Raw genomic sequence first — 24,147 nt, 5'->3', positions numbered from 1 at the left:
ACAAGACCACAACCAGAATTGTTATTTCAAGACGTGTCAAATATGCAGTATGCAGCAAACAGGATAGTATTTCAATTCTCCCTAAAAAATGGACCAATCTGTATAAAAATGGGGGAAAAAAGAACAATGGATTGAAGTCTGAGTGACTTTTATGATTGGGGTGTCTCCAAAGCACAACTATAGGCCCAGGTGGACAGCAAGTGCATCTCCCAGCCAAATCTATCCAGCTTTCTATGGAAACAACATTCTAGAAGTGGCTATATTAGGAAAATAGCATGTCAACTCAACATTTTGAAGAACCTGTATTTAAAAGAAACATAATAACTTACTGGCTGCAAAAACTTTTAAATGAATGTAGCTACATTTAGAGTAGCACATTTGATAAGATTACGCCAATTACTTTTGTACTGTAAAAGCAAACCAGTGGATTACTGATAAAGAAAGACATTATATTGAAATTAAGTGCAATTCAATTTAGCTTTATGCAAAATAATTGGGGACAATACTAAAAAGTACAATTTGTCACATACTGTAGCAAAGTGGAAATACAAAAGTCACAGTTTTGTCATTGGTATGTGCAGATTGTTCCAAGGCCCCATCCATAGCTCCTCCTCATCGGACTGTGTGCGATCGCTCTGAGATTCTAAAGGTTCTCTCACGTCCTCATTGTCCACTGGTGACTCCTGCTCCTCAGCGTTCCGGGTTCTCTCGCTCCTGGCCTTGGCGATGTTGGACTTTGACGCTATGCTCTCTGGGCCAGTGGTGCTGGAGGCCAGGGAGCCGCTGGAGGGCTGGGTGTTGAGGGTCTTGTCGACCGAGGACGTGGTCGCCACGGGGCTGTTGAGGGGCAGTCTCTCCTCGTGAGTCACGGCCAGTTTGTCCAGTTTCTTAAAGTGCTTGCCCAGCCGCACTGGGGAGTTGACCTTGATGTTGTTTGAGTGGACACCCCGGCGGGTGCGTACGACTGAGCCGTTCTGCGCCAGGTACACGCTGCCATTGATGTTGCTGTGGTTGGTCAGGTTAGACAGACGGTTTCTTTGGGGCTCCGGAGCGCTGTCCTCCCCCGTCGAACTAGTCTCATACTCCCTGTCCACCACCAGCTTAATCCGCTTCTTCCTCCCGTACTGAACAACACAAACAAACAGAAGGCAGATATATGAGAGACATGAAGCCTAACATCACAACATCATTAGAGATGGGTTCACACCATTTGACGGGCAAGGCGAAGAGATGCCAGCAGCAAACACAATGTCACACTGTCATGCCGGAGACGGAGCTGTTGAAGGAAATGATTATGTCTTCTGATGTGAATTAACCACAATCTGTTATGCTTCTTGACACAGACAGATGAGAAGCAATCATTAACCATTTACTACAGAGCCCTAAGAGCTTTAGAAGGAAGAATAAGATTATCCCACCAAAGGACAATGCTTTCAGTATTCATGAAAGCAATGTAGAAAAAGCAGCAGCAGCGGCAGCTAGAGATAGGACCAAAAAAGAGAACAAAGCAAGGAAGGGCATGCATTTTAGACTCTCTGTAATTTAAAAGCTTCCTAAAATGGCTTATATGACAATAATAAATTCCACTCAGATAATTGCACACGCAATCCAAGGCATTCAGTGATCTTACTTAATGGGATCGGAATTCACTTGAAGATGTTACGGCTTCATCAGCATCGGAATCAGCTGGGTTGTCATCTTCCGATTCCCCGTCTTCCTCCTCCTCTTCCTCTGTGCTTTGCTTCAAGCCGTTTCCATAAATACCGCTGGACGGTCTCTTCATCGTGGCTTCCTCCTCATCCTCGGTGACAGGGGAACGGTCATCTGAGATGTCCATCATGCCACCGCTGGCCTCTGTAGAGTAGGACACGGCGGTCGGTCCTCGTCCATTTCCTGTTGAGGCCGTTGTCCGACTCCCACTGGACCTCCTGGAAGACGACCCCTCACTATGTTCCTCTGGTGATTCTCCGCTCTCAGCCTCCACTTCCTCCTCCCCCGAAGACTCCTCCTCTTCCTCGCTCTCCTCGTCGATGGTGTCCTCGGACCCTAGAGTGTGGGAGGAGGACCTGGATCTAGCGCTTCTTGTCCTGGTAAATCTAGAGCTCCTGGAGCTTGGGTCAGAGACACTTCCACTGTTGTCAGAGGATGCTCTCCTACTGGCTCTGCTACTGCGGCTCTGTGACCTGTCTCTGTCACTGCTCTGGCTGGTGACCACAGAGGATCTTCTACTGGATGGTGGCCTGGGTGAGGACTTCCGAGTCCCTGGTGCTGTGTCCTCAATTTCTGCAGATGTCGCACTCCTCTTGTTGTCCTCAGTCTCTGATCCTGAATCTGTCTCTTTCTCTGTGTCTGAGTCTCTCTCTGTCTGGGACTCCTCCTCTGTCTCCAAATCCTTCTCTGTGTCTGAGTCCCCATCTGAGTCTCGCTCTGACATCCTTTCCTCCTCCTCAGAATCTCCCTGGCACTCCTCCTGCTCCTCGTCTGAATCTACAGCCCTCTCCTGGTCCTCCTCTCCACCTAAGTCTCCTCCCGTGGTACCCAGTGTGGAGGATGAAGCAGCACTGCTCCTACTACTCCTGTCGGAGTAGGCCTCTTTACTAATGCTTCCTGCCTCAGAGCTGCTGCCCTCCTCTTGCTCACTAATGTCCCAAGCCAGGGAGGCCTGCCACCTCCTCTCCTCCCTCTTAGAGTCATTGGAGCTTTGGGACCCAGACCCAGACATCCTCTTCTCAGCTACAGAGCTCACACTAAGGATTTCAATAGGGGATATCCTCCGGTCTTGAAGCCTGCTGGAGATGTTTATACGGCTCAGCGCCTTCCGCAACTGCTGTTTGACCGAGGGCTTGGCATCATCCGAAGCCTGGAAGTAGCTCCCATCTATGACCATGCCACTGTCCATGATCAACATGCTGTCGGAGCGGTTGGCCTTAGTTAGTGTCAGGAAGTCCCCACCATCTCCACCGTCTCTCTGATCCTTGGAGGAGAACTTCATGGGGAATATTCTGGCTTTGTTCCATGGGGGGTGGAGCGAGGGGGGTTTACCAGGTTCCTTGCTAACCGAGACAGGGAACTTGCTGAGTTTCATGACTGCCTTTAGTTTCTGAATGACCGTGGAGGAGTGGTGGGGCTTGGAGTCTAATGCAGCAGTGCCCTCTTCTGGCGGTGGCCGGTCCTGCTCTGTTCTAGAATGGGGGGGCTGCTGGTCTCTAAAGGCCTGTCTGGGGGGGCCGTGAAGGGGTCCTTTGCCTTGCATAGGGGGCCTCCTCCCACCCCGCATGGCCACCTGTTAGTCACATCAGCCCAAGCTACCATTAAAGCCACTGTTAACCATTACTGAGCCATTCAACACGCAGTGTTTCCTCCAGGCACATAGTGTACTTTCCATTGAATTCAAAATTGCATCATTTTGTGTCATACATGTAGCCATTGAACAATGTAACAATTGTAGATAAAATCCGCTACCTCTCCCTCTGACTCCTGCGGACTGTAGTAATAGCTCCCATCGTCGTCCACAATCACCTCTCCGTACTCGTCATACAGGCCTGTCGGAGATATCAACTTCCTGCGACTGCCATACTGAGGCAGTTCATACCTGGAGGGTGAGATGGAACAGGTTCGTTACACACTGTACTGACACACACACACACACAGACAGCACACACACGCACTACACGAGCGTGCACGCACGCACGCACGCACGCACTCACTAGCAGCCATCACAACATTTATTCAGCCTCTATCGATACACATTTCTCAGTAGAATTCTGTCATTTGTTTTTCAGAAGTGAGTGTAAAACAGAATATGTGAATAAGCCCGGGTCCCCAGTGCCTCCTAACTGTGTATGGATATGAGCGAGAGAGAGAGAGAGAGAGAGAGAGAGAGAGAGAGAGAGAGAGAGAGAGAGAGAGACGGCAAAGGAGCCTCTTTATTTAGGCTAAGGCCTCCTTATGGGATTTTACAGTCATTACCCCAAGGCAGTGCTTTTTTTATTCTTTCTGTGCCTTTGTTCAGCTGATCTTTAGTGCCAGAGGGGGGCAGACAAGGCGTACAATAAGATCCAGGGCCTACTCACTACAGAGCGTAGAAGTAAGGTCCCTATGCACCCAGATTAAAGGCTTTTAGTGCTCCCAGGGAGAAAGCGTCTGTTAAAATAGAAACAGACCATCAGCTTAACAGGGCGCACTGTGACATCTCTGGATGGACCAACAGTACATGGTGTCAGTAATGGCTAAATAGCTCAAGCCTCCAGCCAGAAGACTATTACCCCACATCTCAACCCCACGTGAGCCAAACTCTAATTGTATTAATGGCGGTCGGTGTGACGGGAAACATGAGCATTTTGAGAGCCAGGCCACATAGCAGAGAGAAAAATAACACCCGGTATGGCTGAAATGAGAGCCTGAACGTTCGATTTAAAAGTTGAAAATCTGCGTTGAGAGAGAGGCGAGAGAGACGAAAGAGACTCAGAGGTAGGGAAAGGTAAATGTACTGTATCTGCTGCTACAGCGTCTGTAGAACCAAATCTTTCATCCTCTAAAACTAATCGCCCTCTCACTTTGGTGCTGGAGGGAGGAAGTCTTAAGAGCCTAATTCCGTGCACAACATTTAATCTAAATCCACGCTCCTTTTTGCTCTGTTATAAGATACCATATGGATGATGCTCATTGTAACAGGTTAGGTGAGTGATTAGACTCGCTAATTATGGAATTCATCACAGGTGGCAACAAATGACAATATGAACCGTTTCGTCTGAAGCTATCGTTATGTATTCCGACCTGTATGCTGCACTTCAAGGCTGTTCGAAAAACTAATTCTGATGTTTCAGTGGGAGGGGAGGCAGTCTGGAGGCCTGTCGTGACAAGAGCTGTTTGGTATTGAACTCTAAAGGAGTCTCTGGACTCTGCAGACTGACTGAGCTTCCCTGGTGTGAGGTAAGCTGTCGGCCCTTGTGTACACACAGGATCAGAAAGGCCTCAGTAACACAAACATACATGCACACAAACACACAACACACACTGTGCACTGACACACACACACACACTCTCTCTCTCTCTCTCTCTCTCTCTCTCTCTCTCTCTTACCCGTGGTCATAATTATAATAATCCTGGGTGTAATAATCCTGGCCTGGGTCGATGCCAGACTCCATGGAGAGCTCCTGTTGTGGATAAAACAAGTCATTACTCAAAGACAATGAAGTTGAAGGAAAACATGAGAAGGCCATCAGAGGCCTCTGTGCTTTATTAAAGACAAATATTTCACTACTTAGCTGAGCAAAGGGAGAAAGAGATTGTGTTCTGTACCTCTGGTCTCAGAAGAGAGGGCCTAAGCAACTGTTGTTGCTGCCAGAGAGAGCAAGGACAGAGGAGGAGGAAAATACAGAAACAAGACGGAGAGAGAAATATAAGGTTTCATTAAAGAGATTGTGGATCAACGTAAATACGGATGGGGAAGAGGTAGCAAGCAAGGTCAGAGGGAGTTGATGGGAAACAGAGATAAAAAAAACAGCCTGTGAAGTATAATAAGAGAATTTCATAACCAAAACCCAAGGTATATAATACCAAGGGATGACAGCTTCCACCATCAGCAGAACTTTTCCAATATCTGTTCATCACATCGCCTCCCCAAATATAAGGCAGGCGGCGCATTGGAAGTTTTATTTCCCCATTCCGTTTTTGTCATTCTATCAAGGCGGTGTCTATAGATAACATTGTGTTAAATAAACTGACAAGTAGGACGACCATTCAAAAGCAGCAATGTCAATTTTAGGCGAATGGAAACGCCAACGTACCTCATGATGTCCGTACCCACGCCTGTAGGGGAAGAAACATTGTGGAAATCAGTAAACAAGATTGTCAAGATAAAGATTGCTTGAGCTTTCAGATATGAACATTGTTTTACTTACTGTAGCTGAATTTGGCTGCTTAAATCAAACGCCGAGAGTGGTCTCCCTTAACACATTTTTCAGTTTCAAGTGTGTAAGAATTGGAAAGCATTTGTTCATTTCCTTTGGAAGGCAATAATCTGAAACATTCTTCAGTTCTCTTAAATCTATTCTACCCCTATCCCTTACCCAGAGAGAGAGCGAGAGAGACAGAGAGGGAGGACCGAAAGCCAACAGAAAAATAAGGTGTGTGAATTTCAAGACTTTCATAACTTTTAAAATGGCATTTTCTAGTATGATATATAGCCATGGCCGGATTCTTTTTTTTGTAGGGAGTGCTGCTGTTCAGAAACAAATGGAAGTTGTTGAGAAAAACTGTTTCTATTGGTTCTACAGACAGATGTGTTTTCTCTTTTCTACAGTAGGCATTTTTTCCCCAAACTACGTTTTCCCCTGCAATTAGTTAACTTGCAAAAGGCAAACCGAGAGTCGCAACCAAGCATATACATATAATCCATAGATGAGTCAGGGCTGGCAGCCATTGCTAGTGTACCCATGAGTTTAATAGTCAAATTGCCAAGGTAAGAGGTTACAAAACCCTTCGATGGATTATATGTCTATAGCCACAACGCAACAAGCTGTATATTTGGCGTGCATGCTGCCAAAATTGTGGCCTTCCCGACTGTAGGCATACCGGTAACTGCTAAAATATAGGTAACATTTGAGTAAATGAGGGATACCAAAGTATACAGTGACTTTGGAAAGTATTCAGACCCCCTGACTTTTTCCACATTGTGTTACGTTACAGCCTTATTATATAATTGATTCAATCATTTTTGTCTCAGAAATCTACACACAATACCCCAAAATGACAAAGCAAAAACAGGTTTAGACATTTTTGCTAATTTATTCAAAATAAAAAGAGAAATACCTTATTTACATAATTATTCAGACCCTTTGCTATGAGAATCAAAATTGAGCTCAGGTGCATCCTGTTTACATTGGTCAACCTTGAGATGTTTCTACAACTTGATTGGAGTCCACATGTGGTAAATTCAATTGATTGGACATGATTTGGAAAGGCACACACCTGTCTATATGAGGTCCCACAGTTGACAGTGCATGTCAAACCAAGCCATGAGGTCGAAAGAATTGTACGTAGAGCACTGAGACAGGATTGTATCGAGGCACAGATCTGGGGAGGGGGACCAAACATTTCTGCAGCATTGAAGGTCCCCAAGAACACAGTGGCCTCCATCATTCTTAAATGGAAGAAGGTTGAAACCACCAAGACTCTTCCTAGAGCTGGCAGCCTGATCAAACTGAGCAATCGGGGGAGAAGGGGAGGGGAGGGGAGGGGAGCAAGAATCCGATGGTCACTCTGACAGAGCTCCAGAGTTCCTCTGTGGAGATGGGAGAACCTTCCAGAAGGACAACCATCTCTGCAGCACTCCACCAATCAGGCCTTTATGGTAGAGTGGCCAGACGGAAGCCACTCCTCAGTAAAAGGCACATGACAGCACACTTGGAGTTTGACAAAAGGCACCTTTAAAAAAAAACAGTTTTTGCTTTGTAATTATGGGGTACTGTGTGTAGATTGATGAGGGTAAAAATAAGGCTGTAACGTAACAAAATGTGGAAAAAGTCAAGGGGTCTGAATACTTTCTGAATGCACTCAAAAACAATTGGGAAATTAGATTATTTATACTAATACAATTGCTCCGAGAAAGAGATTTTTTTTAACAAGTAATAAAACAATTCTGAAAAAAGGTAGGGGTCAAAATTATTAACACGTCTGTTTTCAATACCGCAATGGCCAATGCAGAATGTTGATTTGGTGGCCAATTAACCATTTATTTAGTGGCTTTTGATGTGTGCTTGGGGTTATTAACTTGCGGCCAAGTTTCAGCCTCCTGACAGAAGCAACCAGGTTTTTGGAAAAAATATCCTGGTACTGGGTAAAGTTCATGATGCCGTTGACTTTAACAAAGGCCCCGGGACCAGTGGAAGCAAAATGGCTCCATAACATGAATGATCCAACACCATATATTACTGTAGGTGTGTTCTTTTCCACTCATGCATTCTCATTTCCACTCCAAACACAGCACTGGTGTGCTCAGCCATCTGACCAAAGCACCGGTTCTAATCCAAGTGCCAATGCCGTTTAGCTAACTAACTTACATTTGTTGGATGACCTGAAAATAGAGCTCTTAGGCCACACACACCAGTGTTGTGTTTGGAGTCGAAATGAGAATGTATGAGCGGAAAATAGCCCAATACTTACTGTAAAATATGGTGGTGGATCTTTGATGTTATGGAGCCATTTTGCTTCCACTGGTCCCGGGGGCCCTTGTTAAGGTCAACGGCATCTCAGAGTATGAGTTCATATGAAAGACAGGGAGTCTTCTCATTCACACTTTACACAGACTAGACTAACGGCAGTCTGTTGACACTACACTAACCATTGACACTACAATAATCATCCAGAGACACTGGACAAAAGGGAAACATTTAATTACACAGAGGATGAAAAAAAAAGGATCGGGAGGAGAGCATCTCCATTCATCAGCGGAACCACTTTGCGTTCAACACTAGTGATTAGAATTCATCCCAGGACGCTGATCATCTGAAGCAAATGATCGCAATTGTTCCCTGATGAGAACGTAATGAGGAATTTAAAATGAACATTTCATGGCTAAACAATCATTTGTGACTCAGAGAGGAATTTCTCAGCCCCGCTCCACTGGTGGTGTGGTGAGGCGGCTAATGTGCCCCTGTGTGGTGTAGCTTGTCCAGTAGAAATACCCCTGCTCTTGTGTCGGCCTATCAGGTCACGCCTCGTCCCCAGAGGAGGGTGTGTGGGACTGGTCTGCGTAGTGGATGCCTATGCTCCTTAGTTTGGGCCTGGATGTCATCACTGGCAGAGTTGATAAGCAGTTTGTGGTACTGGGTGGGAAAATACGCCTCGCTAGTCAAGCTTATCATGGGTCACAAGCAGAGTTAACACTCCCAAAAGACACAGTACTTCATTAAGTGACTCTGGCGGAAATCAGAGTCAAAGTGTATACAGTGCATATAGAGTATGTACTATACATCTGTGATTGTGTAATACACCTGTAAAGTGTCCAGGTTGTCTAAAATGAGATTGTATAAACATGTTAGCACGATACTGTGAAACACTGTGGATGCTTACTTTGATCTCAGCACTAAACCTAGTGTCTTGACTTCATAGTGTGACTCGCCTGGCTTCATCTCCTTCAGCAGAAGAAAGGCAGTGTCCTAATCCTAGACAGGAAATCATGAATATTTCCCTAGGATTAACAGATTCTGGAGAACAGTGCGTCATCTGAGAGGTGCTACTACCTCCGTCTCACTGCTGACTAACAACACCTAGTGTAACTAGGAGAAACAGCCATGAGCACAGCATGAGCTAAGGATGAAAGGGAGGCATGACATGATACAGGGGGATGCTGAGGAATGATGTGTGGAGGAGAGGAGAGGATACTCTTCCAGGGCAAGTAGTGGAAAGAAATTGTAATAGAGTGAGAAAGAGGTAGAAAGAGAGGTAGAGAGAGGGGTTATAGAAAGAGAGAGGTAGAGAGAGGGGTTATAGAAAGAGAGAGGTAGAGAGAGGGGTTATAGAAAGAGAGAGGTAGAGAGAGGGGTTATAGAAAGAGAGAGGGGGAGGAAGAGAGAGAGGAGAGAGAGAGGTGCAAAACCAAGAATCAAGGCTATAGAGAGATGACAGGCCAACCTTGAGTTTCTCTCTGCCAATTAAACTGCTATTTCTTCTACCACTGACTACCTGAGGTCCTACGATCAAACTCACACTGGCAAACAGGACACAACAAGGAGAGCCGCAGCAGTGGATATTGATGAAAGTGAGTGAGAATCACATGTAATGACGCAGGTTACAGTCTCCATTAGTTGCCAGCCTCATGAAAAGTGGGATTATGGAGGGAGTCGGAGGGACGTCGGGCTGAATAAATGTGGAAGAGTTACCGCCGGGATACAGGCGGGAGGAGACAGGAGCCCGAGCAGAAACACGATGGATTGGTTAGGTAATTAAAAGCATATGCATCCCAATTTGACAAGCAAGTTGTTCCACCCGCGCACAGCTAAGATGTGCAGAGGCACGGAAAAAGTCAACTACCAAAGAGAGGTACTCAGATCACTGACTGAGTCTCTGTGTCTGTATTTCATTCCACTGGCTGGCTTGTCTCCTCTTCAGATGAATAGTGATTCCATCCCGTGCTTTAGTTCTAGTAGTCTGGCCTTGCCTCTCTGTGTGACACAGACTATCTTTCCAAAAGTATTCTTGAATCCCATTCAATGAAACTGGTGGGTTGGTATTACACATTGTGTATAACACCACTATTGAAATAGAGAGTGTACACCGAACACGAGTGACAAATAGAAATGATTCTACAAGCCAAGACATGGCATCCCCTCTCACCTCAATCACTATCAAAGAGCAGAGCAGAGAACTCAAAGTTTCCCTCTGACTTTATACATGGTGTAACTTTATTTGAAAGTCATTTACATAACGCAGTAGACTTCAAACCTGCAGTGTGCCTGCGTGTGTGTTTGTGTGTATGTGCGGGACTGCATGAGGGAAGATCTAGGCTAGTCAAAAAGATGTAGAAGAAGAAATGAGAGAGAGAGAACATGTGGTGTGCGAGCGAGCAAAGCTTTACAGAACACATGTACAGTGCATTCTGAAAGTATTCAGACCCCTTGACTTTTCCACATTGTGTTACGTTACAGCCTTTACCTAAAATGGATTAAATAAATACAAATATTCATCGAAATAAAAATCAGAAATAACTTATTTACATAAGTATTCGGACCCTTTTCTATGAGACTCGAATTTGAGCTCAGGTGCATCCTGTTCCCATTGTTCATCCTTGATGTTTCTGCAACTTGATTGGAGTCCACATGTGGTCAATTCAATTGATTGCACATGATTTGGAAAGGCACACACCTGTCTATATAAGGTTCCACAGTTGACAGTGCATGTCAGAGCAACAACCAAGCCATGAGGTCGAAGGAATTGTCTGTAGAGCTCAGAGACAGGATTGTGTAAAGGCACAGATCTGGGGGAAGGGTACCAAAAAAGTTCTGCAGCATTGAAGGTTCCCAAGACCATAGTGGCCTCCATCATTCTTAAATGGAAGAAGTTTGGAACTACCAAGACTTTTCCTAGAGCTGGCCCCCTGCCTATACTGCACATTTGGGGGAGAAGGGCCTTGTTCAGGGAGGTGACCAAGAACCCGATGGTCACTCTAACAGACCTCCAGAGTTCCTCTGTGGAGATGGGAATACCTTCCAGAAGGACAACCATCTCTGCAGCACTCCACCAATCAGGCCTTTATGGTAGAGTGGCCAGACGTAAGCCACTCCTCAGTAAAAGGCACATGACAGCCCACTTGGAGTTTGCCAAAAGGCACATAAAGAACTCTCAGACCATGAGAAACAAGATTATCTGGTCTGATGAAACCAAGATCGAACTCTTTGGCCTGAATGCCAAGAGTCACGTCCTGAGGAAACCTGCCTCCATCCCTACGGTGAAGCATAGTAGTGGCAGCATCATGCTGTTTTTCAGCGGCAGGGACTGGGAGACTAGTCAGGATCGAGGGAAAGATTAACGGAGCAAATTACAGAGATCCTTGATGAAAACCTGCTTCAGAGCGCTCAGGACCTCAGATTGGGGCGAAGGTTCACCTTCCAACAGGACAATGACCCTAAGCACACATTTAAGACAACGCAGGAGTGGCTTCGGGACAAGTCTCTGAATGTCCTTGAGTGGCCCAGCCAGAGCCCGGACTTGAACCCGATCTAACATCTCTGGAGAGACCTGAAAATAGCTGTGCAGCGACACTCCCCATCCAACCTGACAGAGCTTGAGAGGATCTGCAGAGAAAAACTGGAGAAACTTCCCAAATACAGGTCTGCCAAGCTTGTAGCGTCTTATCCAAAAACACTCAAGACTGTAATCGCTTCCAAAGGTGCATCAACAAAGTACTGAGTAAAGGGTCTGAATACTTATGTAAATGTAATTTTTCAGTTTTGTATTTTGAATTAATTTGCAACAAAATCTGAACCTGTTTTTGCTTTGTCATTATGGGGTATTGTGTGTAGATTTATGAGGAAAATGGAATCCATTTTAGAATATGTCTGTAATGTAACAAAATGTGGAAAAAGTCAAGGGGTCTGACTACTTTCCAAATGCACTGTAGTTACTCAGTGGAGTCCCAGCAAACCAAAATTGGTTCTGTGAAAGTTCCCAGAACATTCATTAGGTCGCTGAAAATGTTTTCATAACACAAAAACTGTTCACTCAGGCTTATGATTATAGAATGTTTGTATAAAACATTTGCCCGATGTTGCAAGAATGTTCCTAGAAAACATTGAATCTGAATGTTTAATTAGGTTGTGGGAACAGTCTGGAGAGAACATTGTGGGGACATAAAAGATGATATGTTTCCAAAACACAAAAACTGTCCAGTTGTGTTGATGATTATAAAATGTTTATTTTAGGGTACAAAAAACATTCACCAGATGTTGCAAGAACGTTCCTAGAACACATTTTATTGGTTCTTTAAAGGTTCTCAGAATGTTTCATGAGGTTGTGGGTACAGTCTGGTGGGAAAATTGATGGGACATCACAAAAGATATGTTCCCAAAACACAAAAACTTAATGATCTGGCTGCAGAGTTGAAGATCGCAGGTTCAATCCCACACATTCTTAAACCACAATTCTTAAACCACATTTCTTTTTTTTAAAAATGAAAAGAATTCTGTGAAATTGAGGCTCATATATAATCTACTAAAAGAGAGGATGTGTTTACTTCAGATGTATAAATCTAGTAAGAAATGCAGAATGTAGCCTAACTGTAAAAAATAACATAACAAAAAAAAAAAATTGAATGTTCAACTTTTTTTTAAAAACACACCTGATATAATTTCTACTTTGAGATGCTTGACATGGTCCTCCATGTCTTATTTTTCATTATCTGAAAAGCATAAGTGATCCTAGATCAGCACTCAGTCTTGGATAGCTTGTAAATATGGGCCCAGAAGTATGCTGCATATAAAAGAGGATTGGTGAAGTAATGGTGAACAACCCAGTGACCAGTGTATCCCTGGGTTAGTTACATCTAATAATGCTAAAAAGGAATTTAATTCCTGATTAACCTGAGAGCTTCCCTGGTGGTGCAGAGAATAAAAAACCTGGCTTGGGAACCAAACATTTCAGGTTGCAGACTTTCAACATATAAAATGTAAAAAATATGGTTGTGTTTTTATGATTAAATACTGTTCAAATGTCCTATAAATGTCTCACATACAATACAGTCCCTTAAATCGACTCGTCATTAAATCTGGAGAGAAACATAGTGGGTATGTATTCGAATCTGCTTTAAGGAGCTACAAATTTGCAAGCTGAGAATGTTGTGGTAATATTAGGTAAAACTTAAAAATACATTTTTTGAAATGCTCTGAGGACCTCCAAGACCAGGTAAAATGTATATTGCGTGAACATCAATGGAATATTATGTTATACCTAAAACAAATAGGCTATGAACGTGATAAAAATTGACAGATTTGGAAATTGTGGAACATTGTGCAACAGTGTGGGAATGTTCTGTGCAACCTATGTGAATATCACAAGAATATTCTTGCAACATCCCACACAACTCCCATAACTTGATGAAATGTCATGGGAACCATTAAAGAACTTAGACCAGGTTTTCTGTCAACATTCTTACAACATTAGAGAAATGTCCTGTGCAACCTAACTTAAACATGACCTGAATGTCAGCACAACTGGACAGGTTTTGTGTCTTGACGAAACATTCTGGGAACCTTTTAAAGATCAGATGTGTTCTGGGAACGTTCTTGCAACATCAGGTGAATGTTTTTTTGCACCCTAAAAGAAACAGTGTAGAATCAGCCACACAAATGGACAGTTTTTGTGTTTTGACGAAACATTCTGGGAACCTTTTAAAGATCAGATGTGTTCTGGGAACGTTCTTGCAACATCAGGTGAATGGTTTTTTGCACCCTAAAATAAACAGTGTAGAATCAGCCATACAAATGGACAGTTTTTGTGTTTTGACGAAACATTCTGGGAACCTTTTAAAGATCAGATGTGTTCTGGGAACGTTCTTGCAACATCAGGTGAATGTTTTTTTGCACCCTAAAAGAAACAGTGTAGAATCAGCCACACAAATGGACAGTTTTTGTGTTTTGACGAAACATTCTGGGAACCTTTTAAAGATCAGATGTGTTCTGGGAACGTTCTTGCAACATCAGGTGAATGGTTTTTTGCACCCTAAAATAAACAGTGTAGAATCAGCCATACAAATGGACAGTTTTTGTGTTTTGACGAAACATTCTGGGAACCTTTTAAAGATCAGATGTGTTCTGGGAACGTTCTTGCAACATCAGGTGAATGTTTTTTTGCACCCTAAAAGAAACAGTGTAGAATCAGCCACACAAATGGACAGTTTTTGTGTTTTGACAAAACATTCTGGGAACCTTTTAAAGATCAGATGTGTTCTGGGAACGTTCTTGCAACATCAGGTGAATGGTTTTTTGCACCCTAAAATAAACAGTGTAGAATCAGCCACACAAATGGACAGTTTTTGTGTTTTGGGAGCATATATTTTGTGGTGCCACCACATTGTTCCTACCAGACCGTTACCACAACCTAATGAAACATTCCGGGAACCTTAAAAAAATCAATTCAATCTGTTCTAGGAAAGTTGCTTCGCTGGGAAAACATTACTGGTACATTGTGTCACTACATTACCTGGAAACCTAATGAGAACTTTTGGGGAATGTTATGTGGTGGTTGTTACAGATGTTAAGCACGATATTATAGTGAATGTTAGGAGAACATTCTGAGGATATTTCATTTAAAACATAAAATAAGAAAACTATTTTGTTATCATCCTAACGTTCGATAAAACCCTAACTAGAACTTATTGGGAATCTTAGCTAATGTTCTGGGAATGTTCACGTTATGCTGGGGTGTGACTTCAAGGTAAACCAATGTGCTGGAGCACTTTCATTATATATCTTTCAGGTCTCAGGTTGGGAAAATTCTCCTTTTGGGATTTTGACCATGAGACTCAAAATGGTTAAAATGACTTGAGTGCAATGAATATGATTTTTGCTTTTTATGAGACTGATGGGTAGAATTCTCTTGACTCTTTAATCTTTAGGTGACGATAGAATGAAACAATTATAGGCTAACTATAGGCTAAACAACAACACATCACTAACAATACGTACATCAATAAATACATATTGATGTCTGATCGAGAACAACTCCCTTGAAAAAAATACATAGATGACACACAAACAAAGAATGAAAACAAATGAAAACAAAGATAAAGAATGGAATTTCAAAATTAACAAAAAAAAATGAAGAAACAGTTAATGAAGAAAGAAAGAGAGAGAAGAAAGAGAGAGTCACATTGCAGTGGACTGAGAGGGGAAGCGTTTCTCCAGCTCTTCCACTATAGAGGTCATGTTAACGTTTGGTTGGACCTGCACCTGCTGTGGCTGTTCTGCAACCGGAGCCTCTGCCTGTACCTCTGTTATGGTGGGGGCTACAATCTCTGCAGTGTCTAGTACGCCATTTAAAGAGTCCATGGAATCCACAGACCCTCGTGGCCTCAGGGCGCTTCGTGGAAGCATCTGTTTTTTGTCTATTTGACTGTACATATTAGCGACAGATTTCTCGATGTCGGCGATGTTCTGTATGTTCTTCAGGATCCCCTTCAACTCCTTCCTGGGGGGCTGGGGATCGGTGGGGAGGGGCGGCGGGGGAGGGCGCAGGGACACGGGTCTCAGGGTGGTCACAGCGGGCAGGGGGGGGAGCACAAACGTAGATGGACGATTGAGGGAAGGGGACAGAGGAGGAGGGAGAGGCGGAGGAGGGGGCGGGGCAGGGTTTTTGCCGTAGTTAAGTGGGGGGGACGGATGGGAGTTGGGAGGAGGAGGCGTGGAGGGGGGAAGAGGGGAGTTGGGTGGGGGTGGAGGGGGCACGTCAGGGGGGTCAGGGATGACCTCCAGGTTGACCTCGTAGGGTTCGTTGGAGGCTGAGTTGTAGCTGGAGAAGCTGGAGTTGAACCTGCGCCGGACGGGTGGAGTGGGCTTGTGGCTGGGGGGTGGAGTTCCATCGCTCTGGGTGATAATGATGCAGGGTGGGCCCTCTCTGTCTTGGCCCAGGTGGCGTTCCTCTCTATCCAGGATGGAGCTCACAGAGTGGCGGTGGTGCTGGGGGCTGTCGCTACCCAGGATGGAGCCCAGAGACTGTCGGTCCTCTCTGGCCCGGTGCTGGGGGCTGTCGAACCCCAACCCCATCAGGAAGTCTGGAGAGAGAGACCCCCGGGAGTCCCGACTCTGCCTCTGCTTCATCTCCCTCATGGCCTGCTGCTCAAACTGCCTGGCCTGCTCCTTCACTGACAGGGGCTTAGGCTCCATGTAGGTGCTGCGCCCCAGGTTTCCCCAGTCCAGGCCATCCAGCATGTCCTTACTGTCCTTCAGCTCAGTCTTCAGAATCTCCAGCTCCCATTGTACCGGGTCCATCACCACCTGTCTCCTCAGAGCATCATACATCTCCTTCCTGTGGAGTCTGGAAGGTAGGGTCCAGGAGTGGCCCGAGCCACCAGAGTTGAATCTCAGGAAGGATTCTCTCAGGCCTTGAGGTGCCTGAGGAGGGGAGTAGGTCCCCAGGAGGTCCATCCTCCTCTGGTCCTTCCCCAGGGTCTCTGGGCTGCTGAGCGTGCCCGTGCCTTCGTCAAACAGGGGGTTCTTGGTGGTTAGGGGGTTCTCGTCCGAGAATAATGTGATGTTGCTCTCGGACTTGGGCATATTGTTGAGGAGGATCCCATTGGCACTGGACTGCTTGTGGGCAGTGATGGCCCGTGCGGCAAATGTGCTTATGAGCCTCTGGCGGTCACCTTCCTCTAGCACACAACGCTTACTCCTGCTTTCATGGAGACGGCAGAAAAGAAAAATACTTGAAATAAAAGAGGAAGATAAGGTGTGATGAGACAGTCAGAATGAGGGGATGCAAGAGGAAAGTAATCTATGGGATTCTAGCTAGACAAAATAAGGGCTAATTTCCAAAGAAAAAGGTTGTTTATCTGAGGCTACCATTTACACCTTACTGCCACTAAATAAGCTTAGCTACATATCTCCATTGCGGCAGACCGCAACTGCCAGACTGACACAATCTACACTGACCAAAAATATAAATGCAACATGTAAAGTGTTTCATGAGCTGAAACAAAAGATCCCAGACATTTTCCATATGCACAAAAAGCTTATTTCTCTCAAATTTGGTGCACAATTTTTTTTACATCCCTGTTACTGGGCATTTTATCCTTTGTCAAGATAATCAATCCACCTGACAGGTGTGGCAGATCAAGAAGCTAATTAAACAGCATGATCATCACACATGCGCACTTTGTGCTGGGGACAATTAAAGGCCACTTTAAAATATGAAGTTTTGTTATAAAATAAAATGCCACAGATGTCTCAAGTTGAGGGAGCATGTAATGTCCACCAGAGCTGTTGCCAGAGAATATAACCACGCCAGCCCAGGACCTCCACATCCAGCTTCTTCACCTGCTGGATCATCAGAAAGAGGGGCGGGGAGGGGGAGGTTGTGGTGGGGGGGTGCTGAAGAGTATTTCTGTCCATAATAACGCCCTTTTGTAGGGGAAAACTAATTCTGATTGGCTGAGCCAAGTGGGTGGGCCTATGCCCTCCCAGGTCCACCAATGGCTGTGCCACCTGCCCAGTCATGTGAAATCCATAGATTAGGGCCTAAGGAATTTATTTTAATTGACTGATTTCCTTATACGAACTGTAACTCTGCAAAATCTTTGAAATTGTTGCATGTTGCGTTTATATTTTTGACAGTAACTGACGAGCAAAACATAGTTTCCCAGAGTGAACTATTCCCTATCTACATACAGCTGAAGTTGGAAGTTAACATACACCTTAGCCAAATACATTTAATCTCAGTTTTTCACAATTCCTGACATTTAATTCCCTGTCTTAGGTCAGTTAGGATCACCACTTTATTTTAAGAATGTGAAATGTCAGAATAATAGTAGAGAGAATGATTTATTTCAGCTTTCATTTCTTTCATCACATTCCCAGTGGGTCAGAAGTTTACATACACTCAATTAGTATTTGGTAGCATTGCCTTTAAATTGTTTAACTGGGGTCAAACATTTCAGGTAGCCTTCCACAAGCTTCCCATAATAAGTTGGGTGAATTTTGGCCCATTTCTCCTGACAGAGTTGGTGTAACTGAGTCAGGTTTGTAGGCCTCCTTGCTCGCACACGCTTTTTCAGTTCTGCCCACACATTTTCTATAGGATTGAGGTCAGGGCTTTGTGATGGCCACTCCAATACCTTGCCTTTGTTGTCCTTAAGCCATTTTGCCACAACTTTGGAAGTATGCTTGGGGTCATTGTTCATTTGGAAGACCCATTTGCGACCAAGCTTTAACTGCCTGACTGATGTCTTGAGATGTTGCCTCAATATATCCACATACTTTTCTTGCCTCATGATGCCATCTATTTTATGAAATGCACCAGCTCCTCCTGTAGCAAAGCACCCCCACAACATGATGCTGCCACCCCCGTGCTTCACGGTTGGGATGGTGTTCTTCGGCTTGCAAGCCTCCCCCTTTTTCCTCTAAACATAATGATGGTCATTATGGCCAAACAGTTCTATTTTTGTTTCATCAGACCAGAGGACATTTCTCCAAAAAGTACGATCTTTGTACCTATGTGCAGTTGCAAACCGTAGTCTGGCTTATTTAATGGTGGTTTTGGAGCAGTTGCTTCTTCCTTGCTGAGCGGCCTTTCAGGTTATGTCCATATAGGACTTGTTTTACTGTGGATATAGATACTTTTGTACCTATTTCCTCCAGCATCTTCACAAGGTCCTTTGCTGTTGTTCTGGGATTGCACTTTTCGCACCAAAGTACATTCATCTCTAGGAGACAGAACGCCTCTCCTTCCTGAGCGATATGACGGCTGGGTGGTCCCATGGTGTTTATACTTGCGTACTATACAGATGAACGTGGTACCTTCAGGCATTTGGAAATTGCTCCCAAGGATGAACCAGGTCTACAATTTCTTTTCTGAGGTCTTGGCTGATTTCCTTTGATTTCCCATGATGTCAAGCAAAGAGGCACTGAGTTTGAAGGTAGTCCTTGAAATACACCCACAGGTATCTCCAATTGACTCAAATTATGTAAATTAGCCTATCAGAATCTTCTAAAGCCATGACATAATTTTCTGGATTTTTCCAAGCTGGTTAAAGGCACAGTCAATTTAGTGTATGTAAACTTCTGACCCACTGGAATTGTGATACAGTGAATTATAAGTGAAATAATCTGTCTGTAAACAATTGTTGGAAATATTACTTGTGTCATGCACAAAGTAGATGTCCTAACCGACTTGCCAAACCTATAGTTTGTTAACTAGAAATTTGTGGAGTGGTTGAAAAACGAGTTTTAATGACTCCAACCTTGGTGTATGTAAACTTCCGACTTCAACTGTACAATAAAAGGGCCTCCTACATAAATAATAGCCAACAGACACGAAGCGGAAACTAATACTCTAATGAGCAACCGCACAACTATCACAGCTCACAGATTCTACCCCCCAGTTAAAACCTAGCAATACAACAGAAGTACTCACTTTAGTCTGGAGGCCAAGGAAGGGAAAATAAGGGAATAAGATAGACAGATGAGTATAGCAGGAAACGCAGGGTGAATCAAATAAATGCTATAGGCTGTACAACCAATAATGGCAGAATGAATTATCCGGTGGATGGCTGACCATAACAAAAACAATTTGCCCTGGCATTGCATTGGTTTTGATCAGATAAGGAGGAAGCTACAACCCAAGAAAACAAAGTGAGCACTGAGGGCAACTTGAGCAGCGTACCACCCTGATAACCCTAGAATCCAGCCTGTGCTCCATGTACTCAACAGCCTTATCGATCAAATGAATTATGTTTCACCACAGCCCATATGAATAGTGGCTGCATTTACTTTAATTATCTTAAATTGATATTAATTTCCCCCTATTTTTCAAGGAGCTGCCCAGTCTGGTTGGATTTTCTTTACTGTCCATTTTGAACAGTAAAAAAATCTAAAATAATAAAGATTCCAGATTATTTTCTCGTTGCATATAAAATGATATCATGTTAATGGCAGCGAGCCAAATGGAAGGCAGGAAACTGCTGAGCCATGGAACAGTGATAACAGCTTTGCCCCGAATTACACTGAAACGCAGCATGTCTTTAACCTCCCAGATAAACTTAAAACAATGTCTACAGTAGCGCCTGTTTGACCAGGGAACCCAATCATGGCCAGGGAAATTGGTCCGATTCTAAATCAAAAAGAGAATTTGCAAGAACACTACAGGCCCAGTCTAGGCCGTTCTGCCGCCCTAGGCGAGGCACAAAAAAATGCCACCATCATATACTCGCAAATCTAGAATAGTCCCAGTAAGCAAAATGACATTTAAAGATATCTAGAATAAATATTTTACCAGACGTTGAAGTTATGTACATTTTAGGATCTGAATGAAGGTGAAAATGCATATTTTCCAGACGTAAAAAAAAGGTATTTTGTGGACATTGAAATCCGGTTAATTTTCGGTTCTGAAAGAAAGTTGTCATTTACAAAGGTCTATTTTTGGACCAAATCAAGGCCGGTCCAGACAGGTCCAAATCTGAACCAAACATAGACGTCTATGATTGGTTCAAGCCCCCCCCCCCCAAAAAAAGACATCCAAAAGAGTGGTGCAGCAGTCTAAGGCACTGCATCACAGTGTTAGAGGCATCACTACAGATCCGGGTTCGATCCCGGGCTGTGTCGCAGCCAGTGGCGAACAATTGGCCCAGAGTCATCCGGGTTTGGCCGGGATGTTCCTGTCCCATCGCGCTTTAGCGACTCCTGTGGCGGGCCGGGCACATGCACGCTGACACGGTTGCCAGTTGTATGGTGTTTCCTCCAACACATTGGTGCGGCTGGCTTCCGGGTTAAGTGAGCAGTGTGTCAAGAAGCAGTGTGGCTTAGCAGGGCCGTGTTTCGGAGGAAGCATGGCTCTCGATCTTAGCCTCTCCCGAGTCTGTACGGGAGTTGCAGCGATGGGACAAGACTGTAACTACCAATTGGATATCACGAAATTGGGGGGGGGGTGTAGCCCAAAATGTGATACAAACTGAAGACCACTGATCATGACAATTTAGCCCTTGGGGTGAAATTCCTTGACATCAGATGTGAGTATCCTGATTGTCAATTGTTTGTATGGTGTTTGTTCAAATGTCAGCGCATTTTTTTTATTTGATTGGGACCCATTTAGGTTGGGCTATTTAATCGGAGAAACATGCATGATGTAAGAATTGTCCATCTCGTTGCATTGCACACATCTTATCTTCAGCCTGTAGGCTACAGCAAAGGCTACATACTATTTCTACCATATTGTGTATCTGCTACATGATTTATGTTAGATGCTTTTTTGACGGAATGTTGATGGAGCGCAGCAGTGATGAGACCAGCCACACATACAGCTGATGAAACTGTGGGTTTGCACAATCGAAGAATTTCTGCACAAACTGTCAGAAAGCATCTCAGGGAAGCTAATCTGCATGCTCGTCATCCTCACCAGGGTCTTGACCTGACTGCATTTCGGCGTCGCCACCGACTTCAGTGGACAAATGCTCACCTTCGATGGCAACTGGTATGCTGGAGAAGTATCCTCTTCACGGACCCCGGTTTCAACTGTACCGGGCAGATGGCAGAGAGCGTGTATGGGGTCATGTGGGAGAGCGGTTTGCTGATGTCAACCTTATGAACAGTGTGCCCCATGGTGGCAGTGGGGTTAGGTATAAGCTACGGACATAATTGTATTTTATTGATTTGATTAATTGCATTTTAGTGATACAGTGACAAGATCCTGAGGCCCATTGTCGTGCCATTCATCCGCCGCCATCATCAAGTTACAGCATGATAATGCACGGCCCCATGTCACAAGGATCTGTACACAATTCCTGGAAGCTTAAAACATCCCAGTTCTTCCAAGGCCTGTATACTCATCAGACATGTCACCCATTGAGCATGTTTGGGATGCTCTGGATCAACGTGTACGACAGCGTGTTCCAGTTCACGACAATATCTAGCAACTTTGCACAGCCATTGAAGAGGAGCGAGGCAACATTCCACAGGCCACAATCAACAGCCTGATCAACTCTATGTGAAGGAGATGTATGCTGAATGAGGCAAATGGTGGCCACACTAGATACTGACTGGTTTTCTGATCCACACCCCTACCTTTTTTTAAGGTCTTTGTGACCAACAGATGCATATCTGTATTCCCTGTCATGTGAAATCCATAGATTAGGGCCTATTGAATTTATTGAAAATGACAGATTTCCTTCTATGAACTGTAACTCAGGAAAATCTTTGAAATTGTTGTATGTTACGTTTATATTTTTCTTCAGTGTATGTTGTTGGGGGTGCGTCTTGGTCAGTTTAGCTTGGAAAATGCCTCCCTTGTCAATCTTCCGCCATAGGCTAACCACATAATCCTGCCTGATGGGCGGGCCGGCCCTGAGGACACACATGATGGAATTTGTTGGGATATATCATAACACTTACATGGCACTGTCCCCAAGCTCTTCGTAAAGGTTGTTGGTGGCGGCGCCCACTGATTTGCCTGTAGGGAGGGCCATTTGGATCCGGGCAGTTTTAGCACACTCCGCTTGTCTCCTTTAGTAGTACCATGGAGAGAAAGTCAACCAAGATACGTTAAGTTACGGCATCAGCATATTCGAACAGGACACTGCTACATTATACATGCACATCACTTGGTACGCAGTGTCACCATAATATACTCAAATAAACCAATTTTGCCAGCACATTTCTTATTTATAGGCCTCCGACTGCAATATAAGGGAGTGTATAAAAACAGGTTATGCACAATTTATTTGTTTTAGATTTCATTGACTTCCCTGATCCCAAACATTTACTTTGAAAACAGTGGCATGTGAATGCATGTGTCCAAAATAAAGGCAATAGAAATAAGCAATAACGACAATAATACTCACTCTTTGAATCTGTTGATAATGAACGGAAATGAGAGCGAGGAAGAGAGAGAAGGGTGTTAGTAACAGCGAAGGGCAAATTACAGACAAGATGCTTCTTATAATCGTCGCCTTGATACAAAAATAAAGAGAGTGAAAGAATTCACTGTAGGTTAAGCCAATTTCCTGAACCTGAGACACTGAAGAAGATGACACTGACGATTCTCTTCTCATCTGTTTAACATCCATCCTTGAATTTGTGACAGCCTTCAGTCTAGCCTTCCCAGCTTAGTTCGCCGGCTCAGAGCGGGGGGAGAAAAACCTCCCCAAACAGCAACAATCAGTCTGTGGTGTTTGTTTGCTCTGGCATTAATTAATGTGCTTTTACGCTGTGTAAATAAACAATTATGCCGGCTCTCAAAGGCGTTAGCTTCCTCCTAAAAGGATGGGTATTAGGGAGAGCCTCTGGGGGCTGGAGAGCAGGTAGCTTGCTGTCTAAACCCCTTTGTCTACACTACTGTCTCTATCTGCACCAGTACTTGTGCCTGATGCCCTATTCCCTATGTCCTGCCCTGTGCCCTAGTCATACTCACCTTTCTCACGACCAATTCCCATTTGGCACAATGTACTTCCAATAAAGCAACTGAACTTTGAACTGTTCTTTTTACTCACTGCCTGTAGGTGATGATGACGATGAGGATGGCAGGGATGCAGCAGAGGATGATGATGACGGCGAGGGCGAGCAGCGCCCCCTCTGTGTAGCCCACGGTCTGCACGGCCTTCTTCACACTGGTCACCACATCCGGTGTGCGGATCTCTAGGATCCTCCCGCCTCGGCCCAGGTACGGTTGAAACTCCTTGTTGATGTCCAGCAGCTTCCCATCCAGAAACCTTGGACGTAAACAGACAATATATACAGTACAGTTACACACACACATGGTCATCATCATCTTTATCACTACCCATCAACCTCATCGTCAGTCAGACGGCCAGGAGTTTTTCCTGATCACCTCAACTGAGCTGACCAGGCCTTCGTCAGGAAAGGTCTCATTGCAAAATTAAGCCCGTTGCCGAAACAAAGACGCTTCTGACAAGTTTTTCGAGGAAGGAAAGACAGGATTGCTTCACAT

The 24,147-nt window shown here is 44.4% G+C and overlaps 1 protein-coding gene across 1 annotated transcript in view; it reads right to left on the bottom strand.

The window, feature by feature from the left end:
• Nucleotides 1-554: 554 nt before the first annotated feature.
• The window catches only part of LOC120029668 (protocadherin-15-like), a 224,724-nt gene continuing 201,131 nt past the window's right edge, over nt 555-24,147 (bottom strand). Inside the window, exons 30-41 of the mRNA XM_038974947.1 lie at nt 23,690-23,908; nt 23,042-23,050; nt 22,593-22,703; nt 20,350-20,361; nt 16,255-16,887; nt 15,367-16,152; nt 5,790-5,811; nt 5,302-5,340; nt 5,083-5,156; nt 3,514-3,592; nt 1,985-2,020; nt 555-1,124 (exon numbers count right to left, since the gene is read on the bottom strand). Of these exons, the coding sequence (XP_038830875.1) occupies nt 555-1,124; nt 1,985-2,020; nt 3,514-3,592; nt 5,083-5,156; nt 5,302-5,340; nt 5,790-5,811; nt 15,367-16,152; nt 16,255-16,887; nt 20,350-20,361; nt 22,593-22,703; nt 23,042-23,050; nt 23,690-23,908 (2,590 nt within the window). The remainder of the gene's footprint in view (nt 1,125-1,984; nt 2,021-3,513; nt 3,593-5,082; nt 5,157-5,301; nt 5,341-5,789; nt 5,812-15,366; nt 16,153-16,254; nt 16,888-20,349; nt 20,362-22,592; nt 22,704-23,041; nt 23,051-23,689; nt 23,909-24,147) is intronic.

This window comes from Salvelinus namaycush, chromosome 35 (genome assembly GCF_016432855.1).
Source record: "Salvelinus namaycush isolate Seneca chromosome 35, SaNama_1.0, whole genome shotgun sequence".
Lineage (NCBI taxonomy): Eukaryota > Metazoa > Chordata > Actinopteri > Salmoniformes > Salmonidae > Salvelinus > Salvelinus namaycush.
This window is presented reverse-complemented; position numbering and strand designations above follow the sequence as displayed.